General features: G+C 35.0%; 1 protein-coding gene across 6 annotated transcripts in view; it reads right to left on the bottom strand.

The window, feature by feature from the left end:
* Nucleotides 1-27,831, bottom strand: part of PHF14 (PHD finger protein 14) — a 200,625-nt gene that overhangs the window by 147,069 nt on the left and 25,725 nt on the right. For all 6 annotated transcript variants that reach the window (XR_006889821.1, XM_046670112.1, XM_046670111.1 and 3 more), the window contains exons 5-7: nt 21,213-21,372; nt 16,089-16,200; nt 13,080-13,217 (exon numbers count right to left, since the gene is read on the bottom strand). Coding sequence is in view for 5 of the 6 variants with exons in the window: in XM_046670112.1 (XP_046526068.1) it covers nt 13,080-13,217; nt 16,089-16,200; nt 21,213-21,372 (410 nt within the window). In the remaining variant the exon portion in view is untranslated. The remainder of the gene's footprint in view (nt 1-13,079; nt 13,218-16,088; nt 16,201-21,212; nt 21,373-27,831) is intronic.

The raw sequence follows: 27,831 nt of genomic DNA, 5'->3' as shown, positions 1-27,831 counted from the left end.
CAAGATCCACAGCTAGTAAGTAAGATCTGTCTTTTTCAACCACTACCTGACCATCATCAGATTTACTTAAGGAGGTTTCTAAATAGAGATGACTAATGCCCAACTCTGGAAATTCTGATTCAGCAGGTCTAAGGCAAGAGTTTTAAATGCAAATGCATTGAGAAAAAGTACCAGTAAACATAAACGAGTAAAAGGGGCCTAAAAGACACTAGAAAATTCTAAGACAAAAGTAAATGATGGGGATGAATGGTGGGGACTATGAGAACTGCAGGGCCTGTGGCAACTGGAATATCCTATCTAAAGGGGAATTCAAATTCAAGGCTTCTTTTTATAACACTATTCCTATAGAACAAAATGTATCTACAGGTCAAATTTAGCCTGTGGACCTCCAAATTGCATGATTTTGTCTATAATCTTAAAAAAATTTTTTTCTTTAAACAAAGCTCCCTGAATAATATTAACAGAGCAGATCAAAGGGGTATAAACTGAAAGAAGAAACTATCGGGAGGCTTGTACACTGAGAACCAATTGGCACTTGTAAAAACAGTATATTTTTAAGAAAGTAGAGATGCTTTATTGGTATCTTAATAATAAAACTGAAGTGTTTATTGAAACCAGAAGAGTGTAAATACCACAATGAGTTAGTAGCATATCATATTTTATCCTCTCAATTATAACACCATCAAGGTTCTTGTCCCCCCACCTGAGCCACCTAATTGCCATGAATGTACCTAGATTCTGCACTGTCTCCATAATTCACTGCCGAAAATACCATTCCTTGGGCATGACCTTTTATCTTTCTTGGTCACTCCCTCTAAGACTCAAACAAGTTTTTAACACCAGTCATATCTCCAATGTATGACTCTCTACCTTCTGACTGTCCTATAGCCCAAGCACATAATGCCTACCCTCTTTACCTGATCATTCCACGGTCCATCAGTTAATTACTCCCTTGCATGGCGCATCAACCCACTTGCTCTTCTCTTCCTCACCCAGCTTCACTTGACAAAACCTGAAGCACAGGTTCCAACTTTTCCTCTACTTTGCACCTGCACCTGACCAGCTGAACACATCCCCAAGTTAATTTACTCTCCATTTTCGTAGATAATTATTGAAAAATTTCATCTCTCCCTCAAACCTTCAATATCTCGTCCCTATTTCTGACTTGCAGATGCTGACCTTGTTTCTTAATTTCACTGGACAGGGGGTTGGGGAGGGAGAGAAAAAGCAACGAAATGAGAACTTCCACATCCTCCAATCACCACATACATCAACCTAGCTGCATCCCTACCCATACCCTCTGCCTTATCTCCTGTTACTATGGATGAACTTCCCGAAGTTCCTATCTAAGGTTAACTCCCTCACTTGTGCAATGGATCCCACCTCCTCTTTCCTCCAGCAGTTCTGCATTTTTTTCTCTCTACTGGATCACTCCCTTCAACATACAGCATACTAAACATACTGTAATATCTTTAAAAAAAAACTTTAAAGATCTTCTTTGGACTTCCATATGCTGCTCCACTTTTAAGCTCCTCTTACAAGGAAAAATCTAAAGTCCTGTCCATATTAGCTATCTTCATTCTATTCCACTCTCATTTTCATGTTTACTACCAATCACTCCAACGGCTTCTGTCAAGGGAAAAATGACCTTCATTTGCCAAATCCAATGGTCATTTCTCAGTCTTAATCTTATTCATTTGACACAATTGCTCACTCCCTCTTCGAAACACTTCTTTGAAAGACCCCTGGGATACCATTCCCTGTTAGCTCTCTTTTACTCAGTCTCCTTGGTAGATTCCTCCTTATTTTCCCAACCTTGAATGCTGAAGTAGCCCTTTGGCTGTCATCAGACCTCTTCTCATCTCCACCTACTCTTATACCCTAGCTAATTTCATCTAGTCATCTCATCATAAATTCTATATATACCCTGACAGTTCCCAAATTGATATCTTTAGCCTTGACTGCTTCCCCAAACTTCAGACTCAGATAGCCAACTATCACTAGATGTCTCCACTTAGATGTCTAACAGGCATCTTGAACTCAACATGTCCAAAACCGTATTCAATTTCCCTTTCTCCTGCAAGAAATCTGCTCTCGCTGCAGTTTTCTCCATCTCAGTAAACTGCAACTCCATTCTACCTGAAGCTCAGGCCAAAGAGAAGTCATCTTTGATCCTTCCCTATTGTTTTTACTCTACAAACAATCTACCAGCAGATATCTACAAAATCTGTCATTTCTCATTACCTCAACCCTAAAACCTTCTACAACAAAATTCCCAACTGGTCTCCCTACTTTTACCCTTGCCTCTGTACAGTCTGTACTCAACACCATAATCAAACTCGTCCCTTTAAACATTAGTTGGTTCACATGTACTCTATGCAAAACTCACGGCTTTCCATCTCTTTCAGAGTAAAAATCCAAAGTCCTTCCCATGTTCTTCCAGGTCCTGTGTGATGTGGCCTCCTGCTGTCTCTATGACCCCTTCCTCCCCTCTTCCCAACGCCAGTCCTTAACTCTGTACCAGCTATACCTGTCTCCTTGTTGGTCCTCAGACCAAGCGTGTTCCTGCCTCAGAGTCTCTGCATAGTCTGCTCCCTCTGCCTGTAATGCTCTCCTCTCAAATAAACGTGCTCCTTACCACTTTCCTTACAGATTTTCACAAATTATCACCTTACTAGAGAGCCCTTCTCTGATCTCCACATATAAAAATACCACTATCCTACCTCCCTTACTCCCTAAATACTTTAACCTACTTTATACTTCTTCACAGCTCTTATCACAATATATTTCTTTGCTTACTTTTTTACTATCTGTCCTCTCCCTACCTGCCACTCAAATGCAAGCTACCTTAAGAGCATGTAGTTTGTCTGTTTTGTTCACTGTTATCTCTACAGGGTCTAATACACAGTAGGTCAATTTATCTGTCGAATAAATATGTTGAACGAATGACAGTAAAACACATCAATTTACAATCCTTAAATTGCTAAAGGTAAGAGACAGAGAAGCCAAGAAGGTCCAATTGAAGCTTCTGATTCTTACAGGGAACCTTCCTCTTTCTGTATTTTTATCACTTCTTGTTCATACTGGGCACTGGTGACATCTGTTAATGCCATTTTGCATGGTCGTTTAACATTTCATTGTGTTTACTATCTGTCCCCTCCTAAGTGGACACTGCGACTGAAAGCTATGTCTACAGTCCCTGATAGACTCATCCACCCCAAGAGCTGGCTCAGTGCCTTCTACATACACACAGGCCTGAATCATGATTGACCAATTTCACTGAGTACTATAAAAGCTACCTTTGAATATAAATTTCACTGTTTGCTAAACAAAGTTTAGATTACCCCTTAACACAAGTTAACTGGGTTTTAGAACATGAATTCAATAAGGACTATTACATTCATGTCCCACAAATGCTTGCTGAGTTATATTTCAATCAGCCTCCAACTACAGTGCCTTACAGACATTTTATAATTAACTTATAATGCAACTGTAGTTTATTTCTTAAAGAGTCTTATAATCAAATCTGAAACTCCCAGATGATGAAGACCAAAAAAGAAAAAAACTGAGCAAGAATTCTTAATTTCTCATTCAAGTACTTAAAATTTCTAGAAGCTTTTACAGATGAAAATTTTAAATGTAAATTCAATGCCCAGATGCCTGGTGTCTAGATACCAAAAGAGAAAAATAAATTTGACTATATATATTTTCTCCTTTACATATTTCTGAACGATAAACAAAACTATGTCTACGGGTGTTTAGTATTTCTTCCTATAAAAACTGAATGTAACCAACTTAGCTTTGTTGATATCTTGCACTTGGGTTCTATCTAAGAATCTGTTTTCAACTTGATCTCGTTTGTGAAAGTATATTTTTCCCATTTGGCATTCATCACTTGTCCATTTTTCCCATAACTTTTATAATTTAAGTATTTTACCAATTCTTAAAACACTCATATTGTATGAAGAATATGACTCTCTAAAATCAAGGTGAACTGCATCTAAATTTATCTTGTCTTTTTATGTAGCTAAATTATACTTATAAAATTTACTGAAAATATATAGCAGTTTCTCTACCCCTGAAAACACTATGTTTATATTTACCTTTTATATAAAAAATTAATACCATTCTAGCTAATGGCAAAAGAAGGCTTTATCCAAGACAGCAAAATTATCCTTTGCCATTAGATTTTACAAAGATGTAAGATATTAACTATTTATATTAAGCTTATTAAAAGTTGACATAATATTTCTTTCTGGCACAAAAATACATATGATTCAATGATTATATAACACTTTAAAAGTATCTAATTCTATTTTTTACTTTTTAACTGCATCTGTTAAAACAAAAAGAGTAAATTTATGTTAATTTACTCTGCAGCTGAAGTTCATCTTATCCAATATCAGTCTTACCTAAGAAAGTACTAACATTTGCTCTGCACGTATTTAAGAATTATCCATCTGCATTTATTATTATCTATTTCCTTAAACTTAGGTGGACCATTCCAACTTCACTATTTTAAACTTCAGTTTATAATGCAGATACAAATATGGTCTTATGGCAGACATACCAATTTTGACACTAAACAAAACTTACAAAGTTAATTCAAAAATAACGCTACAATCCCTTTAATAAAAACAGAACTGACGTATTTATCCTACAGGTTATTACTTATATTGTCCAACAAAGGATTTGAAGTGGCTTTTAAAATATGCAGAGCACAAGATAATTTTAATTACTAATTTTAAAAATTAAGTAAGGACAGTGGTGTGTGCATGTGTGTGTGTGTGTGTGTTTTTTGAAGGTGAGAGTGAATAATGGAATGAGAAAAAAAGGTAGAAAAAAATATGATGAAGTCAGATATATAGAATTTTCCTTGAAGTTCTGTGTAAGATTATAGGACTACCTTGGAGTTGTGATGATAAATGATTAAGGCCAGTACCATTTAGTCTATGGGATTTTTTTTTCGATGTAGAATGTTGTTTTCTTTCCTTGAATAATAGATGCTAAAGCCATACTAATATTTAGAGTTTAGACAAGTGATCTCTTTTGATATAAAATGTACCATAAATAAAAAATAACAATCAATAACTTTGACTAAACCATGTTCTGATTTATTAAACTTAACTCCTTATGAAATACAAAGTAATTGAGCCAATATTAACTTGACCTCTCTGACTAGGGTAAAAAAGTGAATGAGGAATAAAGCCTTGGAAAGGAAAGACTACAGAGTAGCCAGTCCCACTCTGATGAGAGAAGCTAGAAGAAGAGAGGATGACACTATTAAAAGGCAAAGACCCAATAACTGATGTGACCCGAAGAACAGAACGCCCAGAACATTAGAATTCTACTCTGAAGCAAGGAAGGGAAAATTGAGAAGGGTGACATATTTACTTTTTCCTTTCATTATTCACAACACCTGATTCTTTCTCTCCTTCTTTTAATGCTTGTCATAAAGATTACCTCATTTGGTCTAAGTATATGGATGTGCTACAGTGAATGGAAATAAACTGCCAACTTCTTAGGATAGTTGTGGCAAACTGTGCTGACTCCCCCAGTCATTTCCTTCCAACATATTCCTTTTTTGTAAAGCCCATTTTCTTTGACAGAAACTGAAAATGTCAGATTTCACCTTTCCAACTTATCTCACTGCTAATGATGGCCATAATGAGAATGTTTTGACACAAGAGATGGCAGAAAAAAATCTACTGGAGTGAACATAAGAGACAAATTTTCATTCCTAATAAGAGAACTCTTTTCCTCTTCTTTTGCTTTGAATTCTATAATAAAAGAACAGAGTGCTTAGAGCTAATACAACAATGTTGAGACCATGAGACAACAAGCTTAAGAACTAAAAAGAAAAAGAAAAACATATTGATGTTGGTGGAATAGAAGGTTAAAGTAAAACTGGAGCACTGAACCAATGAAACAACCTCATGTTTACATTTACACCTCCTGTCATATGAGATCGTTAACATATTACAATTTAGGTCACTACAGTTAAGAATTCTGTCACTTGATGCTGAAAGCCTAGGTGAGATACAACATCAAGATGAAGAGGAACAATCAAAACATACATCTTAAAGGCCACAAGCACACTCATAATAGACTCCAAATGTGGCTCTGAGATTTCCAGAAAATTAGAGGTTAATACAGTTACATAATTCACAATATCCATAAGATAAAAACCAAACCAGTTAATAAGCAAACACACAGCTATACCTAATGTTAAGAACTGAGAGAAAGAGCACTATGTGGTGTACTGGAAATGGGCTCAACATTCTCAGTTAATACAAAAGAAAAAAGTGAATAAGGTTTTCAATAACAACAATGTAAAAAGCATGCATCAGCAAAAGGAATAAGAGTAAGACTCAAAATAATTTTGTCCAGATATGCAAGTGTCTAATAATATGGCTTATATAGAATGTTTAGAGGAATTGATATTCTACATATACTCCAAATAAATCATATTTCTTAGAGCCAAACTTCAAAGAAAGGTTAAATAAGACTACATTCTTAGAGAAATACCAAGGTGAAAATGACCTATTTGCTAATGTATGTTGAACAGTTGACTGAGCTGGGGCCGCAGTGAACTTCATCTAACGCAAACTAAAAAGATAAAAAGACACATGTATGTATAAACAGTTATTCCAATACCACAAGGAAATGTGCCAAGGTTATACCCTCAGGCAATGACTTTAGATAAACAGGAAATCAAAACAGGATAAATTGGAAATCAAATATGCAAAACACCACAACACAAAGCTCTGGCTTGAAAACTAATTTTACCCTAGAATTCTTTTTTTAAATAAAATCTTACCCAAAAAAAGACCTTAAATATTAAACAGCTGATCAAATAAAAGTTGACTGATAGAAGGAACCCCTCCCTCAACTTGTATTCTAATCACTGAGGATACAGTGAAAAGTAAAAGAGCACAAAAAAATCCCTGTCCTCATGAATCTATGCTCTAATGAAGGTGACAGACAAGAAACACAACAAATAAGAATCACATATATTAGATAGCAGTTAGGTATTAAAAAGAGAAAAATAAAGCAGGAAAAGTGAATAGAATGGGTCATGGGAGGGAGAGGGTTGCAACTTTAGACAGGGTGACCAGGAAAGGTCACAGTGAGAAGCAGACATGGAGTGAGGACCTGAAAAAAGTGAGGGAATGAGGAAATATGTGGAGTAAGGGCAGCCCATGCAAGGAAACAAGCACAGAGGCCCAGAGTAGGAGCTCACCTGGCACATTCGTTACACGAGCAGCGAGATGGCCTGTGAGGCTGAATGCGGGGAAGTGATTAAGTCAGAGAGGGGATGTGAAGCCAGATCACAGACAGCCTTATAAATCAGTAAGGAAATTAGCCTCTAGTCTAAATCAGACAGACAGCCACTGAAGGGTTTTGAGCAAAGGAGTGACCAGATCTGACTTCAATTTTAATGGGATAATGCTAGCTGCTACTGAGAATGTCCTCTATTCCCCAGAAAAGCACTGGCAACCCATGACCTGAGTGCCAAATCCGGCCCCGCCTGTTTTAGGAAATAAAGTTTTCTTTGAACACGGCCATGCTCATTCATTTACATATTCACAATCAATGGCAAAGTTAAGTAGTTGCAACACAAACCATAGGCCCACAAAGCCTAAAATATTTACTATCTGGCTCTTTCTAGAAAAAATCTGCCACTCTCTGCTCTAGAAAAGCAAGGGTGGAAGGAGTTAGGTGGTTATATTAATCCAGGTGACAAAGGATGACTTGGACTAGGCCAGCAGCAATGAATTTTACCAAAAGTGGACATATTCTAGACATATTTTGAAGGTACAGCTGATAGGATTTGCTGATGTATTAGAAGTGGAGTGTGAGAAAAAGTGATCTGAGTAACTGTCATAAAGTTCATACACAATAATTTAAGAAATAAAGTTATCAAATGCCTAACATAGCCACACAAAGGTATCACTGGAGATCCCATATAAAATGTCTAACTTCAAGCAATTAACTTCTTGATGAATTCATTAAAAATTATTTGATCCACTAAGAGCCAATTCCTACCAACCCCCACCTCCTAGCAATATTAAGGCATCAGTTCAATAGCCAAAGATCTAATTTGAGCCCTTGAAATTTAATCCATGAGCAATTTCAATGAATTAAGTCAAAGGTTGTAGAAAATAGCAGTAAAATCTATAAACAATCTTATATTGTTTCAAAGAGAATTTTCTACATAGTAACAGAGTATAACTATGTTCAAAGTACCAAAATAATATTTATCACAGAAGAAACTCCCACAAGGGTTTAGATGGCACATAAATAACCTTAAGGCTAACTGTATGATATGAAACATAATAACATAAGCTTTAGTCAGCGTAACTGAACCTGTGCTATATAGCTCAGTTTTAATAACAGTAAGATATGTTTTGTCATAACAAGGTTCGAATATTTTAAATAAATTGGAATTTTCATAAAGTGGATCAAAAAGAACAGAAACTTCAAAAGGATCTTCACCAAAGACATACAGTACTATGTCAAAAGGCTATAAAAAGTCATGAAAAATATGGCAAGGTGTATGATGTCATTAGATGAAACTGAGGTACTTGCTCTCTTTTTCAACCTTTCTTTTACTGCCTACGTAACACAGCCATCAACAAGTAAGAAATCCAATTCAATAAACCAGTCTTTAGATATTAAGAACACAATCCCATTTACAACTGCAACAAAAAGAATAAAATACCTAGGAATAAACTTAACCAAAGAGGTGAAAGATGTGTACACCAAAAACAATAAAACATTGTTGAAAGAAATCGAAGAAGACACAAAGAAATGGAAAGATACTCTGTGCTCTTGGATTGGAAGAATTAACACAGCTAAAATGTCCATACTTCCTAAAGCAATCTATACACTCAACACAATCCCTATCAAAGTTCCAATAACACTTTTCACAGAAACAAAGAATCCTAAAATTTATATGGAACAACAAAAGACCCCAAATAGCCAAAGGATACCTGAGAAAAAAGAACAAAGCTGGAGGTATCACACTCCCTGATTTCAAAATATACTACAAAGCCATAGTAACCAAAAAAGCATGGTACTGGCACAAAAAGGACACACAGAACAATGGAACAGAATTGAGAGCCCAGAAATAAACCTACACATTTACAGACAGCTAATATTTGACGAGGGAGCCAAGAGCATACGATGGAGAAGGGAGAGTCTCTTCAATAAATGGTGTTGGGAAAACTGGACAGCCACGTGCAAAAGAATGAAAGTAGACCATTACATTACACCATCCACAAAAATCAACTCAAAATGGATTAAAGACTTGAATGTAAGACCCGAAACCATGAAACTTCTGGAAGAAAACACAGGCAGTACGCTCTTTGACATTGGTCATAGCAGCATATTTTCAAGTACCATGTCTGACCAGGCAAGGGAAACAAAAGAAAAAATGAACAAATGGGACTACATCAAACTAAAAAGCTTCTGCACAGCAAAGGAAACCATCAACAAAACAAAAAGACAGCCTAACAATTGGGAGAAGATATTTGCACACCGTATATCAGATAAAGGGTTAATATCCCAAATATACAAAGAACTCATACATCGCAACAACAAAAAACCCAAAATCCCAATTAAAAAATGGGCGAAAGATCTGAACAGAGATTTCTCCAAAGAAGATATACGAACGGCCAACAGGCATATGAAAAGATGCTCAACATCATTAGCTATCAGGAAAATGAAAATCAAAACTATAATGAAGTATCACCTCACTCCTGTCAGAATGGCTACAATTAACAAGACAGGAAACAACAAATGTTGGAGAGGATGTGGAGAGAAGGGAACCCTTGTACACTGCTGGTGGGAGTGCAAACTGGTGCAGCCACTGTGGAAAGCAGTATGGAGTATCCTCAGAAAATTAAGAATAGATCTACCGCATGATCCAGCTATCCCACTGCTGGCTATTTATCCAAAGAACTTGAAAACACAAAGGCACAAAGATACATGCACCCCTATGTTCACTGCAACATTATATACAATAGCCAAGACTTGGAATCAACCTAGGTACCCATCAAGGGAGGAATGGACAAAGAAGATGTGGTGTATATCCACAATGGAACACTACTCAGCCATAAGAAATGATAAAATCCAGCCATTTGTGACAACATGGATGGTCCTTGAGGGTATTATGCTGAGTGAAATAAGTCAGAGGGAGAAAGTCAAATACTGTATGATCTCACTCATAAGCAGAAGATAAAAACAACGACAAACAAACACATAGCATTGGAGATTGGATTGGTGGTTAACATGGTGGGGGGAGGGCAAAAGGGATGATTAGGCTCACATGTGAGGTGATGGACTATAATTAGTTTTTGGGTGGTGAACATGATGTAATCTACACAGAATTCAAAATATATTACGATGTACACCTGAAAGCTATATAAGGTTATAATCCAATGTTATTGCAATAAAAAAAAATACCAAAAACAAATAAATTAAAAAAAAAAAATCAGTCTTTAAAAAAGAAAAAAGAAAGCTTTCTAGAATGCCATATAAAACTGAACTAGAAGACAAGATATGCCCAAAAACAATAGAAGTTTTAATTTAAAATGTGTTTTTTAATTAAATATACTATAACTTTACACGAATCTTAATCTATAGAAGTACAGCCATGAGAAATAGCCAAGAACTTCACTTTAACAGAATGATTACTGTCAACAGCAAACCACAGTGATATTGATTCATGCAAAGTCTTCAGATGTAACACATTTTTCAGAAATCTTTCTAATTTTCTAATTCTATAAATGTTTATAACAAGAAATCAAAAAGATATGTAAATATGCTTTAAATCATTTCCCCAAAAAAAGTACACTTATCAAGATAGTGAATGGGGAAAACAGTCATATTTTTTTCTTCCAGCATCCAGAATTCCTACCTAATCAATCAAGGGAGGCAGCAAGGCAAGGAAAAAGCCTCAGGGCCAGTTTCCACAAACTGCTTTATGTTAGCTTTCCCTGTAAATTTCTCCAGATTAGCTCACAGATATATAGAGATAGACTATAGACTGCAAACGATTTATTTAGTGTAACATTGTGTTTTGTGTCATTTCAATTTGAATGGCTTTAGACGTGGGGATGCACTCTCTAAATCACCATAGACCCCAACACACTCCACTGTCCCATATGCGGCTACTTCACACATTTTTATTAATTAACTGGCTACTGTCTACTCCAAAATGATGGTGGATGGTGCTATACAAAGGGACCCAAACTACTATAGTATGAAAGGCAAAGCTCTCAACAAGTTTTAAAAGAAATGGCTACAAAGAAACCTTCCTGACTATAAAGTTCAAAGTTTTCCACAAGTAGAGTAATAACCTTAGCCTACAGATTCCCTGATCCAGATATTCACCTCGGCTTTATCTGGTCTTTCGAGTCTTACTTGTATTGCCCCCCTGCACTTCTGCCCACCATGTTGACCATCTTGACCACCAGCCATGACTAATCCACACAACTCTATTATATAACTATACCTCTATGTCTGCCTAATAGCTGTAAAAAGGCTCAGTGCGTATCCAGTACCCTTCATCAATTATCCAAAGTGAAACTCATCAGAATTTGAGACTGGCCCCAAAACAGATATATGTACCTAAAATATAGCTGCTAGAGGAACCATTTGTTCATAAAATATTTCTCCCAAAATCTGCTCAACAAATTTTCTCCATCAGATTATCTTTTTTACTTGTTTTCTGTCTACGAAATAAAACGGATAAGGTAAAAAGCCCAACATAATAAAGATACTTTTTACATGACACCGAAAATTTATCCAATAAAAGAAGGAACATAAAAGAAGAGGCTTAGCTATTACCATAAATCCATCATGAACACACAGGAAGAACTACCAAAGAAACACTCAATTACCCGCCTAGATAAATAAAGGGTTAAAGAATCAACAAAACTTGGTCTCAACACTCCTTAACAGTCTTTAAAATTAGTGAAGACCCCAACTTATATAAGTTATATTTATAGATAGTTACCATATTAGAAATTAAAATTGAGAAATTTTAAAAATATTCCTTCATTTATTTTAAAATAATAAGCTCATTATATCTTAACATAACATTTTTATGAAAAATACTATAGTTTACACACACAAAAATTTAGTGAGAAGAGAAGCAGTTTTACACTTCTGCAAATCTCTTTACTATCTAGATAGCTCACATAAAAGAAGATAGCTAGATTCTAAAAACTGTTTCCACATTCAACATGTTGTATGTTATATAATCTTTGGAAATCTCCACTATTGTTTGTGAGAGAATTAATAGCACTAACCTCACAGACCCCTTAAAAGAATATTAAGGAGGGCCAGCCTGCTGGCATAGTGGTTAAGTTCACGCACCCCGTTTCAGCAGCCCAGGATTCGCAGGTTCGATCCCCTGAGTGGACCTACCACCCGGCAAGCCACGCTGTAGCAGCATCCCACATAAAATATAGAGGAAGACTGGCACAGATGTTAGCTCAGTGACAATCTTCCTCAAGCAAAAAGAGGAAGACTGGCAACAGATCTTGTCTCAGGACCAATCTTCTTCACACACACAAAAAAAGAATATGAAGGAGTCCCCAAAACACACTTTGAAAACAACGGATTGCTTAATCTACAGCCAATAAACCTGGAATGAAAATTATGGAAATAAATATAATTATAAAGACATAGAAATGCAGATACTGAAGAGAGGGTAATGATTTTATTTAGAGAGTAACAGAGCAAAGTTATTACCCAAATACAATTTCAGATTCTCATATAAAATATGCTGACATTTCAACATTTTAAAACACCTTGGATTATGTTCATTTTATCTGTCAGATCTTGCCATAAAAATTTTAACGTGTTTTTCAAATGTCTGACTTGCTTTATGACTAAAAAACTCATACATATTGTTTACTCTTGAAATTTTAGACCAGCAGTCTAGGCAATGACTTTAAGAATAAACTCGTAAATTTATTTTATGATGCATACGTGTTCCAAAATGTGAAGGAGTCCATAAGAAGTCTAATGAACATATTCACGACTAAGGGCTTAAATAAACCTACCTCTTCTGCTGCTGCCTCTGAAAGCAGACCTTCCTTCTGAGCGCAGGTCACGTGGAAATAGGCTCTGCACATCCCTGCATCACAGCTAATACAAACTCCAGTTCTAGCAAAACGAGGGTCTTCGCAGAAGCTACACTCCTACAATGGAGTAACAGGAAAACTCTCAGAGGAAAAGTATTTCCAGAACAAAGGGTGCATGCTCATACAGAGCAACCACAAAATACAAACAGTGAACCAACATTACATCAATACAAAGAATAACTGTAGGCAAGCCAAGAGTTTATATAAAAAAAGTAATTCTCAATACATAGTTCTAATATACCAAAATTCCACTGATATAATAATGATGCTAATAATAATAATTAATATTATTTGAAGGCTTACCATGTGCTGAGCACTATTCTAAGCATTTTACACATATTAATATGTGTTTACATATAAATGATTACATAGATTAATAATCATTATTAATGATTATTATAATCATTTGACACTCTATTTCACACTAATATGTGGAAGAGGTACTATAATTATTCCCATTTTACACATGAGAAAATTGAGGTGAAGACAGGTTAAGAAGTCTGCTCAAAATAACACAAAAAATAATTGGGAGTCAGTCTTCAAACCAGGGTTAACCTTACTTCAAAGTCCATGCTCTTAAATATTAAGCTATACTGACTCGAACAATATAATACTACTTGGAAAATGAAAGAAAGTAAAGAAAAAGCCAAAGAAAATTCACCAAAAAGATCTAGACAGTGCAACCAAAGAAATCATGCATTCTTTAAATATCTTTAAGAGAATTAAAAGTAATCGTAAGTAAACAATTTGGTGAAATTGGTAGTGATATACCATATAGCCAATTATTTACATTCTTTCTGTATACAAAGAGAACAACTGTATAAGTAAATGTATAAACTGTTGAAGTTACCACATATCCCCTCCCAAATTTATTTTTTCATCCTTTAAACTATCTTAACCACAGAGAAAAAAAAATTAGTTTCAAAATATAAGCTGCTCTGGCAATAGGAATTTTCATAAAAGAAAAACCTACCAAATTGTGAAAGATTGCCAGTAGACAATTAAGGAAGAACTGCTTAATAAATGTATTCTAAGTAAATATGAGGGAAACATATAAAGAGGAAAATATAAGATTTTAGTAGACACTAAACATTTCATTTCAATACTATAATAGTTAGTGACTACATGCTGGGCAGACAGCACCAGACTGAGGCATCCACAATGAATGAAAACAGCAAGAACAGGACTCTGGGTACAGATGTGAAAACATTCCCAAATCCTGACACTCTACTGCCTAGTTAAGGGTCTTTTTCCAATAACCGTAGAATGTGTGTGGTATAAAATACCAGCCAATAGTGATCTAAACATGAGATCAAAAAAGAAAGAAAGAAAGAGAAAGAATGAGACAGAGAGAAGAGAGGGAGAGAGAAAAATGGAGAAATTAAATTAAAGGATGTCAATACCATGAACAGAACCAAATTATTTAGGATAGTTCCTTGAGTTAAGTAATTTAATGTAATATGAGGAAAGTGAGCAAGGGATTTCAGAGTGAATACAATGAAAAATTTCCTGACAATAAAGTCTTATAAGACTATAGAACAATCTAACAAAGAAAACAGAATCTTTCTCAACTGCTTGAATCATTCAAAATGCTAGAGAACTAAGTAACTGAGAACAGGGGAGAAAGTAATCAGGATTAGAAAAGGGACAATGTCGTCTAGAAGAACTGTCTCAGTTCTAATTCACAACGTTGTGTGTGCTTTTGCAGATGAGCATAATTCTCAACTCCATTTCCCAAGAATACTTCAAAACAAACGCAGGTGATAATGGAGAAATCAGGTGACAACTGCACATTTAATGACTCTTCTTTTTGGTCCAGAAGTCACTGCTGGCTTCAGTTATATGAAGTAATATCTGGTTACTGTTTTTTTTAATTGCTGCTATATTTATATTGATGGTAATAATGTGTGTCTACTGAAAATGACCTAAGCTAGTCCCTTCTAGGCTCTGCGGTTGTGAATTATGAAGCTGCTATCAAAAAGTAATAACTTTCAATAGTGGTAGTCTAGGTAATTTCTATTAATCCCGCTCAGCTAGAAAAGGTGGACAAATTATTTTGTTTAAACTACAGCTTAAAGGCATCAGAGAGATAACAAGATAGCATAGAATTACGGGAGGACCAGGAAAGTAAGATCAGAGCTTGGGCCTGCTCTTCTCCCTGGGGGCTTCAGCTAGTTCTGGAGAGGGAAGCTGCAGACAGCTCAAGAGAAATTACCTGAACTTAAAGCACAAGAGTACTGGAGTGAGGGTGGGTGTGAGGGGTGGGGGTGGTGGGTAGAAACTGTCAAATTTTTAAATTTTCAATATCACAATTTTCCAACAATCTGTAAGTTCCCTACCCAAGCTTTAATACGTTACTGATGTTATTCAAGAGTCTTCCTTCCCAATTTCCCAACAGATAGTAATGGAAAGAAAATGCATCCATGCCTAATTAGTTCTAGCATTCCAGAGATGTTTGCAGTAATTATAGACCTAAGTTTAAATTAATAAGTGGGTATTTTTATCACTTATAATCCTAAAACTCAATCAATAAAAACCAATGTATAAACTATCAAGGCTGAGAATCATTTACTAGGCTGGCTATATAGTCATAAAGATAAAACCAGTTCTTGAAACCTGAGTAAACTAACAGGTGCTTCGTGTACGTTTTAATAATGTTCATAAATTCCACTTCAAAAGTAAAGTCAGAAATCAGGTTTGTATTATCCAACTGATCAAAAACAAGGATTTGGTCTGAGAACTCACTATGCACTAGGCAGTATGCTAAATGCTAGGGAGAGAGCAGTGGTATCAATTACCATTTTACCCTACAAATTATTCTAACTGCTCTACAAATGGCATGATACTAATAAGCATTTCTGTGAAAAGCCATGTAAACTAACATGTAAAAACTTTCCCTTTCAGACAATCAAAAACACTTCGTCTCACCTTGGCACCGTATTTGGAATAGTTCATTTCTGTTAGTGTTACTGGTCGTAATTTGTCAATATCTCCAAAGGCTACTCCAGGAACATACAGGGCACAAACAATGTGAACCCATCTATAAGGAGAGAAGATATGATTCTGCTATCAAACCTTTTCAAAAATGTCCACATAGAAAATAAACACAAAATATGTGCCATCTCTAATAATTACTCAAAGAATTCTATGGTCAGACCGCAAAATCTCAGACACGCAACTAAAGAATGTGAAACATGTATGGAATGGTATCATTTAGTTACAGAAAAGGGACTGCAATAAGCACTACTTTTCCAGCAGCTTAGCCAAAGCTTAGAGTTAACAACTATAATTGCCTTTCACTTAAAATTCTCTGCACTTTGCACCTACCTATTATTCTTAAACATTTGCACAACACCACTATTCAAATGAAACAAAACATCATTTTCATGTGCATGGAAAGGTATTCACATTCATTATTTTAAGTACTTTGAGAATTAAGGATCCTAATTTAAGAACTGTGAAGTTGCTCTATAGTAATTAGGTAAAATTTCTCTTTCTTATTTTTTTCTAAAAGCTGTTGGATAATCCTTAAGGACATATTTTAAAACAATTTTTGGTATGCATCTTGACTTTCTTTCTTCCCAGGTTAAAAATGACTACTAGAAAACTGTACAGAACAGTTATAACAAACAAGGAAGTCATATTTCATTCAACTCATCTGTTCACCATACAACCCGTGAACTAAAACTTACGTGCCCCACATATAAATATTTTTTAAAGTCTGAATGATCCTGCAACACTAAACAAATGCTCAAAGTTTCAGCACACTAAAAAGAAAAAATAAACAAGAGTTTATTCTAATTTTGTTTTTTAAAAACTGCTCTGAACCTTTTGAAATATATTAGGCACCCTTTCTCTGTGCTTACAACCAAACAAAATAGGGGATCACTGGATTCTGAAATTTAAACAGATCTGTATCATGTCTGTAAGAAAGAGGGTAAAAATGAGATGGCAAATATCTCTTAACCTTGTGACTATATTAACCACACATTCTGCTTTGTCACAGCTTAAGAGGCTATGATTGCTACATGGTTCTATTTTGTGATGCACTATGAGTTTTAAAGGAATAAGACTAAGAATCATTTTATAGAGCTACTGACAAAAATAGTTACAAATCTTTAAAAATTATCTTTGGAAGAAAATCCAAGGTTTTGAGATTTTTCTTGATAGAATGTTTTAATCCAACCTCCCAAATGCATCCTGTGGAGTTCAATATAAAGATACACATCTTCAACAAGCAGCTGCTTTCTCAATTTAATTTGCACAGTTTTTTCATGCTCCACTGGTGTATCAAATGCCACTGTACTCTGGAGGAGTTTATCTTTGATAGGTCCAACAGCTGGCTGCGTGCTTCATACTGACCTTCTTAAAATGTGTGAGTACAAGTCACACAAGTACTACATATTTGAACTGCCATTTTGGTGTGACTGGCACACAAGTGTATCATTTCCTCCAACCACTCATGTGAGGATACCAACTTGAGTCTTTATTAAAATACATCTCAAACAGCTGAGACAACTTTGGTCCTTTTTAATACCTGTTGTAAATGATTTTTGTTCATTTGTTTAGCTGAACAGAACTTTGTAATTAAGACAAATCAAGAAATCAAAAAAGAATAATCTTCCTTGTTACTTTACCATCCATTTTGCTTGGAGCTATGATGACAGATGTTGATTGGGGAAAGGAGCAGAAAACAAGCACCACATAAAACCACCAAGAAACAAAGAGTCAGAATTGTCATTCTAGCATAAAAACTATCAATAGATTCTTTCAAATTCACAGATTTTAATAAAGCAAACTAAGTAGAAAGATACTTCTCAAAAGACTCACTTCAGAATGGGAACTATATTAACCAATCAAATTTGATTTTGAAAAGCCCTGCATCTGTAGTACCTTTACAGCATATACAACTAACTCACTTCCAGGATGCTATTTTCATTTCTTTGCCTCTTCATTCAGTAATCAATTGCTAAGTGTCTACTGGGACACCACCACAGAGGCAGTTCGGAAGTCATAATGATGAACGGCAAGTGCTTGCAACATCGGGTCTAGCGCATTATCTCTAGATGTTAGAGTATGTCTAATATTTCCCACGATCAGATTTATAAGACCACTCAAGACAGAGTAAAATACTCTAAGGAATGAAATAAAAATGCAACAACAAGAATGTACTGATGGTGTTCTCACATTAAATCAGATCATCTTCTACGTAGAACTTGTGGCTCCCATCACAAACAGAGGGGAAAAAGTCTAATTAGCCCACTTACAGAAGTCAATTTCAAAACCTTTTTCATTCTTTCTTTCCCCCTGTTTTCCATTTGAAGCTGGAATACTAAACAGCTTGTCAAATCTTGGCATTTTTTCCCTTGAATCAAGCTAGTGTTACATCCTTCAAACTATAACAATACCTATAATTTCCACTATAGCCTATAGGTGAGTGTGGACATCAACACAAATAAAATGTTCAAATAGTATAAAAGAACTTTTGCCAGGCTGCACCATCAAGGGAGCTGACTACACATGTAAGATCCACAGCAGTCAATACAAATCTCTCTCTCTAAATCTAAACAGTTAAAGAGGTTTCCCTTTCCTTCACTCAGAAACAAGTTTACAAGTTGCTTTGTGGATTATGACAGCATCAAGAGACAGCTACTTTAAAGTTTTTCATTAGAACTTTCAAATTATTCACAAGAAAAAAGGTAAAAAAAAATAATTCTCCTCCCTAAAAGGAAGCTCTGTTTCTTCCAAAGTTGCCTTACTTATTTACTACAATTTAGCACCATAAACTTCAACTCTGAGGACTCAAGAGGTACCAGAAAGAATTTAAGCAGCTGGTAGCACCAGTAGCAGCAGCAGAAGCAGCGAAAATAGAGAGACATTTACTGAGCACGTATTAGGTTCCAAGAATCGTACTAACTGTTTTACATAAATCATCTCATTTAATCTTCTCAGAAGTGCTAAGGAAACTGATGCATAAAAAGGTTAAATCACTTGCCTAAAATTAGTAAGAAAAGACGAGCATCCAAATATAGGCAGTTTCTCTTGAAAGTACACATTTTTAATGCTGTACTAAACTTCCTAATTCTAGGCCAAAGTCAGTCCAAACATAAAATAATGGCCACGTCTATGACGAGACCACAGATTCAGATCAATACAGCAAATCATTTGTTATATATTTATTTTACTTTATTTTATTTTTGGATGGGCGATTAGGAAGAAGAGGTAAGATGTTTAGCCATTTTTGTTAGACATCACCACAAAGGGTTCTCAAAGAGTCCACTGTAGATTCTATGCTAGCCCAACAATCTTGTATGACAACATTTCTCAAGGGCCTATGTACCAATTGAGGCAAAAATAAGAAAAATTAAAAAATATATTTTTTACTTTGCTACAGTAAAATTCATTAAATTTAAAAGCCTATCCTTTATTTTGGGACGAAATGTATCCTATTCCTTTCAATGTTAAATACAGGACATGATAGCAATAATTCATATAGGTTGTTTTGTTGTTCTTGTTAAAATATTAAACATGGCTGATAAAAATACTGAAAAATCCTTATGTGGCAAAATAAAAATTGAGTACCCCTTCTCATAGGGGGTGGGAGGGAGGTGGTGGGGGTAGTGATCCACAAAACACAAAAGGTTAGGAACTACTCTTATATTTCAGTCATACATCCCAGATGGTAATCTGGGGAAAACATGAAAGACGTTAATACTATTGTAATGAGAACTCAGATATGATAGTAGATATGAGTGTGAATATAGTGAAAACATGAGTCTTTGGGCCAGTGTTCAATTTATTTCCTCTCACCTCCAAATCTATCCTTCAATATCTGCTCTGCAATAATGGACAAAATACTTTTAGCATTTCTCCTCCACAGTGAGCATGTCATTAAGCTGTCTTAGCAAAAAGTGGTGGAGGGCACTGTAGGAGGAAAGGGTTTCTCAGCAGGACGAGAGGAGGACATCCGTCAGTGTACTGGCCCAGCCACATGCCACGGTCCCTCAGTGACCTCGTAAGCCTAGCCCAGAGATGTCTTTTCTGTAGCCCTCTTGACACAGACACCACACACTCTAGGCTTCACATCAGTGCCCTGGCTCCCTGTGCTCAGCCACCTACTTGCCAAGAACTTCAAATCAGTTCTGGCCCAGGCAAACCAGCAAACATTTCCCAGCTGTCCAGTAGGATGCAACGACACCTTCTCCAACAAGGTCTGAACCCCAGCCTGGGCGAAAGGGTCATCCTTCCAAACTTGTCATTCCCTTGATACTCTCCCTCAGCCCTAGGGCATCCTTTAAACTTCTGTTATATGTTATGGTTAATCTTTTATCATGGCTTAATAATTCTTTAAATTAAACTTACTCTTTTTTTTAATGAGGAAGCTTGGCCCTCAGCTAATATCTGCTGCCAATCTTCCTCTTTTTGCTTGAGGAAGATTGTTGCCGAGCTAACACCTATGCCAATCTTCCTCTGCTTTATGTGGGATGCTGCCACGGTGTGGCCTGACAAGTGGTGCTAGGTCCACACCCAGGATCAGAACCTGCAAACCTTGGGCTGCTAAAGCAGAGCATGCAAACTTAACTACTACACCACGGGGCTGGCTCCTTAACTTATTCTTTTCAAATCACCTTATGGGTTATGTCTCCTGATATACTCTTGAAGCCAGACAGATCTGGGTTCAAACTTGACTATTCACCAGCTTGTGGTCTTGAGAAAATTAAAATTACTTACACGATCTGAGCCTCAAGTAGTACACCTATAAAACGGGAACCTTTACCCATCTGTCTCATCATATGGTCATTATTAGGATTAAATGGGATTATGGGTATAAAGGCAAATGTTGATACTCAATAAATGGTCTTTCCTCCTTCCTGCTCTTATCCATAGCCTATTGTCCATTTACTCTATGCCAAGAAGATACAAAGAAGCAATCAAACGAAAGTGTGTAACTCAGAAAATCATAAATAAAAGAATAGAGTAGACAGAAGTATATTATAGAAGAAGACAGATTATAAAGCAGGCATATTAACCCAACAGAATTATAACATCAACCTTCCAGCATCTGTCTCCTTGAAAATTCCATCCTGATTAGGACACAGTTCACAGCTAGGGGAAACACCACATTTACAGGCATCACAAAACCAAGGTTCAGTGGAGTTCTCAGAAGCTGAACTCATAATAGAGTCACTCTCTCCATCAACTCCATAACAACCTAAAAAAAAAAAATAGTACGATTAAATAGTTGATTTTTTTAAACTGACGTATAAAATCACAAAAGAAAAATGGAAGGGAAGGGAAACGGAAAAATTCTGAAAAACTAATAGGTTATAAGAACGATATTAACATCAAAACACAAAAGTGCAATCAATTTATAAAAAAATACATTTTCACCTACCACAGTACACATAATAAAATAAATGACTTTTTAAAATAGTGTTAGACCTACTGGAAAAGCATTATAGGAGGGGAAAAATTTATAGTTCTTTTAAAAATTATTTTAATAAAATAATATTTAAATATGACTTTTCATTAAAAAGAAATCAGGTTGACCCTAGAGCTATGGATTAGTAAATATTTCTTGAGCTCTCTTTGTACTGAACATTAAAATATATATAGAAGACCAGATTCACGCAAAACAAACATACAAATTTGCCTCTGATCTAATTTTGGAGGTGGCATACCAAAACACAAACTGATACAATCATAAATGCAAAGTAAGTATTAGTAGAAGGAAAATAGTACAGAAACACACACACACATAGAATTGACGGCTATAGAACAACTTGAATAGTTCAGACTAGAATCAGACAAGCTGAGTTTCGTTGACAACTGAACCAACCAAACTTTAGCTATATGAGGTATTAGATCTTTTTAAACATTACAATTCTATCTTCTGTAAAAAGTTATCCATAACTGAAATGAATGAAAACAAGAGATTACTCTCTTTTTCCTCTTCTCATTCACTAAAAACTCAATAATCCGGGAGGAGTTAAATTATTTAAGCAGATAACATGATAAAAATGTTTAAAGATCCTCATGAACATACCAAACAAGGATTACTCAGCATAATTCTTTACATTTTAGAGTAGAAAATATTATCCTTCAACTATTTTCCAATTATCAAAACCAAAGTTTCCTCATTAACTCAAATAAACATGTCTGGAAGTATAAATTATATTTAAAGGAATTATAAATATCTGTCTAAAATTTTTATAAAATCAAAAAGATTTTCCTTGATTTTGAGCTTAACAAAAGTAGATTATATCTCAAAGATGTAAACCAACATGAAATTCAGGCCAGGACATCACTGTCAATATATTGGTCCGATCAGGTTCTCATCGTTAAAATTCCTGAAACTCAATTTTGTCAAGGTGAACTCAGTGTTGAAGCAGCTCTCAGTGCCTGAAAAACCAACTAAACTTACCAGAAAATGATGTCACATCCATTATGAATAATTCTTTCTCAGTATAAAGATACCAAGAAGAATGCATTGGCACCAACAAAGTACTAATAATCATGGAATTCAATAAAGGGGAATTGAAGAGTTGAGAGATAATTTCACTCAGACTATAAAAAATCATGCTGAACTACTGATGGCTTATAATAAAAAGTATTTCTCTGGTGACTACAATAGTCACAACTCCTAAATATTTTCTTTTTCCTAAATGATGCTGGACACACACCAACTTTATATATTCCAACTTCTATTCTTCTAGAAAGGAAGACACCACCCTCACGTTAAAACATCCCTCAGAGAAACAATTTAATGCATATATAGTAGTGAAATAGATTACAACTTAATTCTAGTCCAGATGTATGCCCTCGTCATCCTTAGGCATGGGCATTTTTCTGATCTCCTAAGACATATTTATTACCTCTCAAATAGGTCACTTCTATAGATAGCCAAATATCAACTATCCCAGGACACTTCTGACCAGGTTTATTCTAAGAGGGTAGTCTTAGTGCCAAATTCTAAGGGGCACCCAGAGTAACCTCCAATAAACTGAAGACATTAGAAAAATCACTGTGAGAAACATATATAAGCAACAATCATCTCTCAAAAGGCTTCACGACTTAGACAAGTTTATATGCCCCAATGTAAGGTCATGTGATTATCTGACCTGGTTATACACTACACAGACAACAGGAGCCTAAACTGGAAAGCGCCTTGTTACAACCACCAAAGATATCCAAATTAAAATACACCACTACAGAAATAAATACAGAGTCAAACAAATCACTCAGGAAAAAAAGAACCATATACAACAAGTAAATAATTTTAAAGTATCAACATTAATTTACCAGATGTCATTAACAGGTCAAGAGTCATGTATAAGTATTTTATTCACACAATATTACCACTCAATATATATTATAATTAAAATAGCCAAGTAGGCAAAAAACTAAAGTTGATTTGCAACTATAACTTACATAAGTTGCCTCAAGCAAGTCCCATAATTACTGTCATCCTTATGCTATACAAAGACTTTATAATAGTGAAACTTAACATAATCTGAAAGTCATATGAAAGAATGCCAAAGAATGGATTTTAAAGGAGCTAGCTACAGTACACAAGATAGCAAAGGAATCAAAACTCATTAATTTCTTTAATATCATTAAATTGTGGCTGTTAATCATCATCTTCATCACTTCTGTTTAGATATATGTTTTAAAATGACAAATCGTAAAATTAAAAGGAAACAATTTTCTTCTTGGGAGCAGCTATTATTGATTGTCACCAATAAAAGAAAATTTCTTGGTAAAAGCAACAGTAAGCAAAATGCTGTATTCAAAGAAAAATCATAAAACAAAACAATAAAAATAGTCAATCTATTTTCTCAAAGGGTTACACAATAATACAAGGAAAAAATCTATTTTCTTTACAAAATAACGTTCTGTTGAAGCAAATTCTTTCATCTGTCTTCACACAAAGTAGGCAATTACTAAGATAATAAAGCCCCAAGGGGTTATCCTTTTTATTTATTTCATTCAACAAAATCAAGGTAAATCACAGCAGTTCACACTTTAGAAGAAAGGAAATTTTCAATTCTATTTTTAAAGAATATACTACACACAAGCAAACATTTGCACAGAGATTAAACTACCTACAAACAACCTCAAGAATGATTTCTAAGGGACTCTCCTAGGAAATTCCTACGTTGCAACCTGCAAGTGGGTAAGTATTTCTTCTTCAGCTTCACTGCCCCTGAAAAATGTCCCACACCGTTATTACCTTTAGAGAGTTCTTTCCTTGCCTTTCACCTGCCACTTTTCCCATCTTTCTCTGCCATAGCTGTTGGGTTTACTCAGCTCTAGACCAAAGTTCCAGCACTTTATATCCACTCTAATCCATTTTAATTAATGACTAAATACATTTTAAATTCTTTTTTTCTTTCTTCCATACAAAACAGTTTACACTATCATAAAACAATGTTTCTTCTCTTCTACCTATGAGTAGAATATGCAAAAAGTGCATCTTCAATATGATTATGGAAAAAAAGTTTACTTATATGGGTAAATATACAAAACAAAAAATCTATAGATATATAAAATCCATTTCATATGGATTAATCATGTTTTCAAATGAGTAAACATAGAAAATGTGTTTCTATGACTATCTAATTAGGATTAACCTCTGAGTAACACCTGCAACCCACACAAATCGTATTTAAGAAAAAACAAGTGCCAGTCTGGTGGCGTAGTAGTTAAGTTCACGCCCTCCACTTTGGCAGCCCGGGGTTTGTGAGTTTGGATCCTAGGCATGGACCTACACACCACTCATCAAGCCATGCTATGGTGGCATCCCACATTGAAGAACTAGAAGGACTTACAATTAGGATATACAACTAGGTATTGGGGTTTTGGGGAGAATAATAAATAAATAAATAAATAAATAGAGAAGAAGACTGGCAACAGATGTTAGCTCGGGGCCAATTTTCCTCACCAAAAAAAAAAAAAAGGCATAAAAAAGTGTATATATATATATATGTAAAGCGTTTACAATTATTTTGAATTAACCAAAGGTATAGATAATCCAAACCAGTGTAAATTTTCCCCATTCAACTTGTCACAGGGGACCAGAAGACCTGCCTGCAGTCTTCCACCTTCTAACTATGTAACTTGGGACAAACCACACCTCTAAGACTGAGTTATCTCATCTGCAATATGTATTTAATAACATCTATCCCAATCATCTCTCAGTATAGAAGGGAAAAAAACAAGAACACACAAGCTGCCATTTAAAAACTTACTACACTTTTTCTGTATTTAACATCCTATCACTAGATCTGATTATAAAAACTACTAAAAGAAAGATCTTAAAGTGAGTAATATTGTTGTTTATGAGAAAAGAAGAACTTATAACACGCACAATACCTGTCACAAATATATCCTAAAGCATCAAGGAACCAGAGTGCCTGCTGACTTATAAAGTACAAACGGTTATAACTTGAACATACTTTACTACTCTGTAAACACTCATGAGGGTGTATTTTTGCATACATTAAGAAATGAAAATGGGCTAGGGCTAGGCTAACAGTAGACTTAAAAATAAACAAATGTGGGGGAACATCTCTTAGTAGACCTTACCTCATCTAATGCACAGCAACTAAACTTAAGGATAACAGCTGGCAAGTGCACTACCTAATGCTCTGGCATTAATGACACATATCTGACATTTTTCTTCAGACACGGTGCAATCAGTATATCAGGATAACTGACATCACAGTCAGTGGCACCCGACTATTACAAGTCAGTTACAAGATCTTGTCACAAAGGTGTTTACACTAAGTGACAGGTTGGAACCCTTCGATTTCAAAAAGAAAGAGATTTATCTAGATTTAGATGAAATGCATATTCAGAAAAGTAATTAGACAGTTATTGATTTAATAAGCAACATTTGGAATATTATCTTTTATCAAAAATCTCAACTTAAAAGCTCTCTTAGTTATGATACTTAAAGAGCACATTTTAAAAAAAAACGAGGAGGAGAAGGAAAAGAAAGAAAAGACAAAGGAAACACACCAAAACACTAACTATGGTTGTCTGGATAGTAGTACTATCAGAGAAGGTTTTCTTCTTTCTATTCCAGATTTCCGACATTTTATTTAATATTCATGTATTATATTATAATGGGCAAATAGCTTTCTCTACAATAAAGTATTCAAGAAGTTCAGGTTTAACCATGAGATGTTTAAGGAAAAGTTGCATGGCTGACTTAACAATGTGAAAGTCTGTCACCTGAGCATCTGGATTTAAAAAAAATAAACAAACCCTAGCAACAGTAGCTTCCTGTTATGCTTAACAAAATTTTCCTTTCTCTGGACTAATTAATTTTAGATAAAAATTCATTTTGGAACATAAAAAGTAGTAGAGGAAGATCTATAGATGTGACTGTACAAAAAATGAACATTCTAAACCATGAAAAATACCACAAAGTTAAAAGGTACAGCATAGGGGGGAAAAATATTTGCAAGGATGGAAAACATTCATAACACCTATAGTGGACAAAGGATTAACATTCAAAAAAGAATTCTAATAAGTCAATGAGAAAAAGACAAGTAAAATTACTAAGAAATGACAAAGGAAATGTACAGCAAGTAACAATATAAAATGCAATGGCCACAGATACCAAACCTTGCTCATAATAAAGTGAACTCATATTTTAATAAAGAGATAGTATCCAAAAGATGAAAAGAAAATTTACTACAATGCAGTGTAATCAAGTAGTTCATACATTGTTGGTAAGAACATAAGTAAAGTCTTTATAGGACAGTCTGGCAAAGTTTTTTCCAAGTTAAATGCACTTATCTTTTGATTCAGCAATTTCACTTCTAGGACTCTATCCTACAGAAATTATTACATGAATATATGATACATATTTGTTAGCACTATATATAAGTAAAAACTAGAAACAAAAATAAAAGTAAATATATTACGGTTGAACCATTCTATAGCTAACTATGCACCCCATTAAAAAGAATAACAGATCACATGAAAAGAATCTCAAGATTAACAGATGAGTGAAATAATGCAAGTTGCAGGAAAAATCCCACGGTATTTATTTCATTTATTTAAAGAAACAGAGAGAACATGCATGCATATGTATGCACACATGAGCCTGCCTTGAAGGGGCTCTCACTGGTCAAATCTGGACAATTTAAGAATCAGAAAGAGCCATCAGGTTATAGATGATAACATATGAGCCCACAGTAATACTGAAAGGGAAAAAGGGGGAAGAAAAGTTCTTTGCAAGACAAATGCTGCCTAATAAATGCAGAAGGAATGACAGAATTAGAAAATCCCCATCTTGCAGCCAAGAATATAATAATCGATTCTGGCGAGGATGCTAAAACCACCAAGTAGAAGGCTGTTGGGGAACAGGATATTAACAAAGTCTCCAAGTTACTATCCCACAGACTACTTATTAATTACAAAGAGAAAAAAAGCTTTAAAATGGAGAGGTTTGATTGACAGCACTGTAAATATCACCAATAATGCAATAAACTGGCATTGTAAGTTTTCTGATATGAGGAATCGCAAGTAAACATCACCACCATAGTACTCTTACCAAAAAAATGTTTTAGACTGAATCTAATCATGAGAAGACAATCAGACTAATCTAGATTGAGGAACATTCTGTTGATACAAATAATCAATAACCAATCTATAG

Source organism: Equus quagga, chromosome 8 (genome assembly GCF_021613505.1).
Source record: "Equus quagga isolate Etosha38 chromosome 8, UCLA_HA_Equagga_1.0, whole genome shotgun sequence".
Lineage (NCBI taxonomy): Eukaryota > Metazoa > Chordata > Mammalia > Perissodactyla > Equidae > Equus > Equus quagga.
The sequence above is the reverse complement of the archived record's forward strand: the minus strand, read 5'-3'. Positions and strand labels throughout refer to the sequence as shown.